The sequence below is a fragment of the Emydura macquarii genome, unplaced genomic scaffold, assembly GCF_026122565.2.
Source record: "Emydura macquarii macquarii isolate MOO-44397 ecotype Brisbane River unplaced genomic scaffold, CSIRO-AGI_Emac_v2 contig_587, whole genome shotgun sequence".
Lineage (NCBI taxonomy): Eukaryota > Metazoa > Chordata > Testudines > Chelidae > Emydura > Emydura macquarii.
The window spans coordinates 7209135-7216293 of record NW_027130724.1 but is presented as its reverse complement, the minus strand read 5'-3'; the positions used below and the strand labels follow the sequence as shown (position 1 = coordinate 7216293).

The 7159-nt window shown below is 49.2% G+C and overlaps 1 protein-coding gene across 3 annotated transcripts; it reads right to left on the bottom strand.

Moving 5' to 3' along the window:
* Positions 1-1578: 1578 nt before the first annotated feature.
* Positions 1579-6420, bottom strand: TSSC4 (tumor suppressing subtransferable candidate 4). Of its 3 annotated transcripts, none has more exons than XM_067540605.1 (4): positions 6256-6420; positions 5377-5507; positions 4368-4440; positions 1579-3751 (listed from the first exon to the last, which is right to left on the bottom strand). In XM_067540605.1, exon 4 carries the CDS (start codon positions 3664-3666, stop codon positions 2623-2625), a length of 1044 nt encoding a protein of 347 aa, XP_067396706.1. In that variant the 5' UTR covers positions 3667-3751; positions 4368-4440; positions 5377-5507; positions 6256-6420; the 3' UTR covers positions 1579-2622. The 3 variants fall into 3 exon arrangements, with proteins under 3 accessions (XP_067396706.1, XP_067396708.1, XP_067396707.1); XM_067540607.1 differs by lacking the exon at positions 6256-6420 and adding an exon at positions 5634-5762; XM_067540606.1 differs by lacking the exon at positions 4368-4440.
* Between the last annotated feature and the right edge of the window lie 739 nt (positions 6421-7159).

The following is a 7159-nucleotide window of genomic DNA, read 5'->3' as shown; positions in this document are numbered from 1 at the left end:
GTACGAGATAGCATACACAAATAAACCATTTTACTACTTAAAAGGTTGTCTTCCTGCAATTTTGTAGGAATAGTGCCCAACCTTTTGGATTAATGTAGATACACCACTTCTGGCAAAAAGTACTGGACTTTTGGCTTTTTTGGATGGACAGGCCTCAATTAAATTGGATTTCCTAGAAAATATACCTATAGGCTCCTATGTATCATAAATGCTAATCCTGATAAATTGCACACCATCCCAATCAGGTTTCTTGATGTCAGAAAAAAAACCCACAAAAAACAGACCAGGTCATAATGCTTATTATGCTCAGCAGCGTGGAAGCAAGATTCTTATTAATGAAAATAAAGCTGTTAAAGACTTTCTCCTACTAGAGGAGTTTGCTCATTTTATTTTCAAGTCAGCTGTGGTATACACACGAGAGGAATTTTGGTATCCATACTTCAAGTTTATTCACCTTTAGGGACAGAAGTGGAACCAATGGGTACTGGTTTAGGGGACATTTGGTGTTTAGGAAGTAGTCTTAGTTTGTCAAACAGAAACCTTTCCTGTCATTATCGATGTCATCAGTGATTTCTGATCCTTATTTGAAAGCAAAATATATGGTGGCAAGTTTGGAAGCTATACCTCTCATCTGAATTTTGTATGTCCCCTTCAAACCAGCAAGATTTATGCATGTCCTATTAATGTCCATACATTCTGATTGTTCCTCATTGTTGCACTCCACGCCAATTTGTCCTGGACAGTCAGTTTCACAAGACTGGCACTATTGTCCCCTGTCCTCTACCCATTGTACATTATTTGTTTCTGGAAGCAACCAGGTGCTATGGACTGCACAAAAGCAACCATGGTTCCTGTCCTGCAGCCAGTCACTTTCTCTCTACAGATTTCAAGCATGAGTAATGTTCCCAAGTTTGCAAGGGGGTTTGAGCAGTGGATCTCTAGATACAATGAATGACTTCAGAGAAGTTGCAGATTCCAAGGAAAGAAGAGATGGCCTTTTACTGCTCAGTTATAAATACTACAACTTGACTGATTTGTTAATCTAGTATATTGGCCAAGCTAAACTGCCTAAGCACTGTGCTGTCTCCCATAGCAGTGTTTCTTTTTGATACCAGGGACTGGCTTGCTGCCTTCCTAAATTGTGTCAGGGAGATCTCAGGGACTAGCGCTGGTCCACAGATCAGTTGTTAAGAAACACTGTTCTACAGTATGAATTTCCATTCTAAGAATGTCACCTTCCAACCTGAGTTTTCCCTCATCTATCCAAAGGATATGTTAGTGCTTACTAACCTGTCTCACAAGTTTGTAGAGTGCTATGTAAAAGTTTAACATTTATTGTAGTTGTGTTTGATACCATTTACACCGGGTAAAGCTATTCCAGTGTTACCAAAAAATAGTTGGACTAAGTAGAAAATAGCCTCTTTTGTAAAATATCTACATATTTAGAGTAAAATCCTCTCAGACTCTTACCTTGAAATCCCCCGTCAAATGAAACTGTGTCTATACTTCACTGCTAATGTTCATAGTTGTGTTTGATGCTAATACAAATGTGGGTGTAAGACAGACACAGAAACCAAATTACAACTAAATGTTTTTATTGACATCCAAAGTATAAAGAGAATCTTACTGACCCATTTCTGGTACAAGTCCTTCCCTTCCAGATAGTCCACTTAAGAGTCAAAATGGAAGCTCTGCATCTTATGGAGGTGAGACATCAGCACATCACATCACATGCACACAAGGTAAAAGATTGTGGCTGCTTGACCAATCACTAGGCTGTCACACAAATGCCAATTATTCACTCAGCCTGTTGAGAAGTGGCTGAGGCTGCCTCAAGCATGTCTTTGCTAAAACGTTTCTAATTTTCTCACAACAGGCCTCAAGTTTCTTTTAAACTTTTACCAAATAGAAAATAACAGAGGGAAAATACTCAGACTACCTTAAAAAACATTTAATTTGCCACCCCTACTTTGCCCTCTCAGCTCATGGCCAGTTACTTATTGCGTTTTTATTTTCAGTGGCAGCGGGGGAAGCATGGCTCAATCCTTGTCCCACTTGATCCCCATTAGGGACATACACATTAAGGGAATGTTTCCCTCTGAGAGGTAGGGAATCAGGATATCAACTTACTCCTACTGGGTTTGGTTTTTAATACTTTAAAATTCTACCCAGACTTCTACAGCACTGGCCAGGAAGTTCTAAATGTTTAAGAGGGTGGAAGGGTAGGGAAAGGCAGGAGGTCTTCCTAGATCCCTCATTCTTCCTGCTGGAGCCCTTGTGTTAGAATAGCCTATCTTTGTGGTCAAGGACTTGACATTGTGCCAGCATCAGTCAGAGGGGCTTACTCAAGAGAACTGCCGCATTCCCTACCCCTCCCCTCCAGGGGCTGTGCTGTGTCCACACTGTTCCCTGCCACAATCAGTCCAGAGATGGGGTTTTTGTACCTTAATTTCTGACAAACTTACTAAAAATAGTGTATTTGGAGACTATGAAACTGAGTGCTAGACAAAGCCTGTCACCTGCCCCACTAGTGAGATCTGGGCTGAGAGAGAGTGAACAAACAAAGGTAGCCTTCTGGAATAACACTGAAGCCCCTGGATGGGTCTAATTAGTTTCTCTCTTTCAAGACTCTTCAGCCTCTTCATGGTCTGGTTTGAGACGGAAATGCTTCCTATTCCTTTTCTTACTACCGTGAAACCCTACGGTTTCCACCAAAGCCTCTTCACCTGTGTGAACCGAACCTGTGCCAGGTTCTCTTTTTGTACCCAGGTCCTCCAACTTCAACCGCTCCTCTTCCTCCACTGTCTTCCCTTCGCAGTCTAAATGGCCCAGCTCAACTTTATCCTCCTCCCTCAGGTCACTCCCCTTCTTGGGAGATTTCTCATTCAGACCTTGCTTTGTGTTCATGAGCATCTCATCCTCCTCCTCGAATGGTCTTTTTCTTTCCGAACCATGCATGCCCGTCTTTCTGGGTTTGGTAAAGATTATCCTTCCAGCACCATCACTGGAGGGGTCCTGGTTGAAATATGGGGAGTAGCTGTCTTGGGTAGTTGAGCTTTGTTCTCCTCCTTTCTTCTTCAAGCCTTCTAGGAACTCCATCGCAGCCATCCTGTTGGTCTTATCACTGGACTCTGAAACTCCCTCCAGGCTGTACTTGGTCCAGCGTTCTGGGTGTGCCACATAGTCAGGAACTGCTGGAGAACTTTTGGAAGCTGGGGGTGGCTTGCTTTGCCTCCCAAGGCTTTCTGCAACCATCTTGCTTGAAGGAGTGGGTGGGGGGAGAGGACGCTTAAACCTCCCATCAGTGATGTTATCTTCAGCCATTGAGGGCACTGCTAATTTGGCTGCCCCTTCTAGGCAGTCAAATATGCTCTGGCTGCGCTGTGAGAAGGTAGAGCTCATGCCTCTCAGATGGAACGGTTGGACAGGAGACTTAAGATTGCTTTTTGAAGAATCAGGGATCTCATCTGATCCAAATCCTACATTATCCAAGGACGGTGGTTCCTCTGGAGAAATCGTATCAACTTCAGCCTCATCCGCTAAGCCAAAGTCTTCAGAGTCTGAATCACTGAGTGAAACTGTATCAGAAGGTAGGATGCCCTCATAATCTTTGGCCCCGCCAGCCACTGTACCCATAAAGGGTTCACCAGCATCTTCATCTCCCATCTTTGGGCTGTTACTCAACTGTGCTCTCTGGCTTAGGCCCAGCTGCAGCAAATAAGGTCTTCCAAATATCCAGTGACTTTAAGACCTGGAATGAGAAGGAACAAATATAAATTCATCTGTGAAATGAGAATCACATCAGAACAATATGTCCTGAAAGACTCTTTTGTTCACATCACAGCAACTCAAGACCATGGAAAATTGTGTAACTTGAGAAGATCTAGTGTGAGGAGATTACCCCCTGTTATATTCTGGGCTGAATATTCTTAAAGCTCACTCAGGAAGGGGTTGCTGCATCTACTGTGCTACTTTAAAAAAATACTGTGATTGTCATTATTTCAACTGATGCTGTACATCACTAACATTCTGTACGGTGCCAAGTCATATTACTACAAACATTAGGTAGATGTACCTCATTCTGTCACTTGCTAATTTTTTGTTTGAAATAAAACCATTCTTTTGTGTATGAATGTGAGCAATTAATGCACATATGCAGGCCTTATTTCAGAATATAGGACTTGTTAAAAATAGGTTTTTGCTATTACCAGTACACCAGTTTTAATGAACAATTCAGGATTCTTCCTAAAATATAAATACATAGATCACTATTAAAATTTTAAGATAGAAAAAATATGAGCCTAAGCTATATAAACAGATTCTCAATGAAGACATAAATAGGCATGGAAAGTGTGCTAGTCACTCACTGTCTCTTGAGACTGAAACAGTTGCCCTTCCTCTGGGTCAGTTAAAGCCACCAAGAATCTCAGCTCCTGCACCCTAGAAAACAAATATCTACATCACATGGCAGGAAATTTCTTTTCTTTTTAAAAAGGTGTTTTAAATGGAACAGTTGGCCCTGTAGCACTGATTCCTAATTTATGACTTTAGCCTGCACTAACAAAAATTCTGCAGACATTTCTGGGATTTAGGTTGGAAAAAGAACCCTGCACTTTCCACTGAGACAGACACCAATGAAGCCACTCAGGATACAATGCCAGTGCCAAAATTCATGGTCCCAACATCTGAGTTCAATGAAAAAAAAACAGATTTAAAAACAAAAAAAAATTATCTTTAATTTGCAGTGGTTACAAAATAACCCCTCAAGGATTATATTTGACTAAATGAAGAGAATTTTAATGGAGGATGGTGTCAAAATCAGTGTGGTCAGCAAGAATAACTGACAAATAATAATAAGTATCAGCATTGCACACTACACACCTTGGACAGGACAGAGAGAGGGGAGGATACTATGGGCTAGATTTCAAAAGAGCTGAGCACTCACAATTGGCACCAGCTTTTGAAACCTGTAACCAGTTAGGCACCAAAATAAGAGAACAAGATTTTTCACATTGGGTCCTACAACTCCTTTGAAAATCTGGCCATGTCTCACAATGGGCGCATTTGAAAATACAGCCTTTATTTGGGTGTTTCACTGGAAGATGAACACTTGAAAATCTGGCCTAGACACTTTACAGTTATAGCACGTGGTTCAGTAGCTTTTGCAGAAACAACAATAGTTCTGTCTCCAAACTACATGAAGGAATGCCTGCCTAAGGATTACTTTCAAACTGGCAATTCACCATAGCTAGTGAATTAAGGTGCCTCTGACTGGCAGGAGGACAGAAAGGAAAAGTTCGCAAGCTCTGAAGACCTCTTCCACCCCACCAACACTATGGCCAAGAGTACTGACCCTTACACCCCAGAGAGACTCACAGTTTCTTGGTGGTGATGTGAATATGGTATAACTCAGACAGGATGGCATCTCTCTGAATAGACAAGTCCCCATCAGAATCTTCCATGCTGGTCTCAGTCAATCAGCTTCTCCTCCTTCCTCCTCCTGCTGCCTGGGAGGGAGCCAGAGAGCACAGTCACCCCAGACTGTTTGGGTCAGTTATTACCTCACCCACAGCTCCAGGGCAAGGCTTGGGGAAGGGGGGGGGGGGCGACTCTTAGTGATCAACCTCAGATACCCTAGAGCTGGCTGGGGGACGGGAAGACACCGCGTCAGTATCTCAGGCAGCAGCGCCTGACAAGCTCACAGCGTGTCAAGCTCACAGCTCCCCAGGGCAGGGCCGGGGGGTGACCCCACTGCACAGACGGGGGGGGGCTGCGGCTACCAGGCAGGGCTGTGATGCAGGGGGAGGGGCTGATCCCGGCGCAGGGCTGTGACGCTACCGCGCGGAAGGGGAGGGGGGGGAGCAGGTGTCTGGGCTGTGACCCTGGGACAGGGGGCGGGACTCGGGACATATGACCGCGGGGGGGGGAAGGGGAGCGGGGGAAGGGGTGGAGCTGGGCCTGTGCGTGACCCCGGCCCAAAGGGGGCGGGGCTCAGGTCAGCTCAGGCGGGCTGCGAGGGACCCCTGGGCCGGAGTAGGGGGCGGGGCCTGTGACCCCGGGGCGGGGCCTGTGTCCTTTGACCCCCCCCCTTGCAGGGAGAAGCGCTCGGGGGGGAGGGGCCGTGGGACCCCAGGGCGGGGGGAGGGGCACAGCACGCGGCCGAGCAGTAGACCCGCCCGAGCCCCAGGCCCCGCGGCGCCCGCGCCGAGCGCGAGCCCGCCGCGGCCCAGGCGAGGACACACGCGCGGCCCGTACCTCGCGCGCGGCGCGGCCCAACCGCTCCTCTTCGCTCGCGGCGCGGCGCAGCCCCGCCCAGCTGCCCGATATCCGGCCGCGCGCTCCCTGCGCTGCGCGCGCGCCCCCGACAGGAACTGAGGGACCGCTACCGCGGGCAGCCCGCGCGGAGCACGCTGGGAGGCCGAGTCCCTCCCGCCCGCTGAGCCACTCGCCTGCGCCAGCCCCGGCAGCAGCCCGCCCCGCGCAGCGATTCCCATGAGGCAAAGCGCTGGGAGGGAGGGGGAGGAGAAACAGCCGCCCGCTTTGCCCCTTGGGAGTCGTAGGCCCCAGTGAGCCGGGGCTGGGCGGGCGGCTTGAGAGGCCTGGCCGAAGCCGCAGCAGGGGGAGGGGAGGGATTAGGCACTCGCTGGGGCAGATGGCCCAGACCCGCAGCGGGGCTGAGCGGGGCAGGAGGCAGGACCCCGCCGCTGCTCGAGGGGGGGTTGCACGAAGGGACTACAATCCCCACAATGCCCCACTCCCTCCTCCCCCAGTCCTGGGCGAGCCGGCGCCGGCTGAAATCGCGCCCTCTCCTGGCCGGCGCCGGTCCCGCACAGCCGGCGCCAGCGGGCCTGGGGCTACGAGCCGGGTGGGGGGGAGGGGAAAAAGCGCTAAGGCGTCGCGAGGGGGTTGTGCGGAGAACGGTGACGACAGAGTCTGAGAGTCGGGCTGTGCCGCGCATGCGCACAGGGAGGGAGCCGGCTCAGTGACGTTCGCTGCCCTCACCCTGCCCCGGCTGGGAGTCGGACGGCCCTGCCCGCGGGGCTGCACAGGGGCACGCTGGAGGGGGGGAGGGGCAGGATGGAATCAAGGGACAGGATGGAATGGCCCGGGGTGGGGGGGGGTGAAGCCGATGGAGGCGGGAGCAGGAGAGGGGCTGAGG

Bases quoted from the DNA above. Each gene is read 5' to 3' on its own strand.
- TSSC4 (XM_067540605.1), bottom strand. From the start codon at position 3,666: ATGGGAGATGAAGATGCTGGTGAACCCTTTATGGGTACAGTGGCTGGC.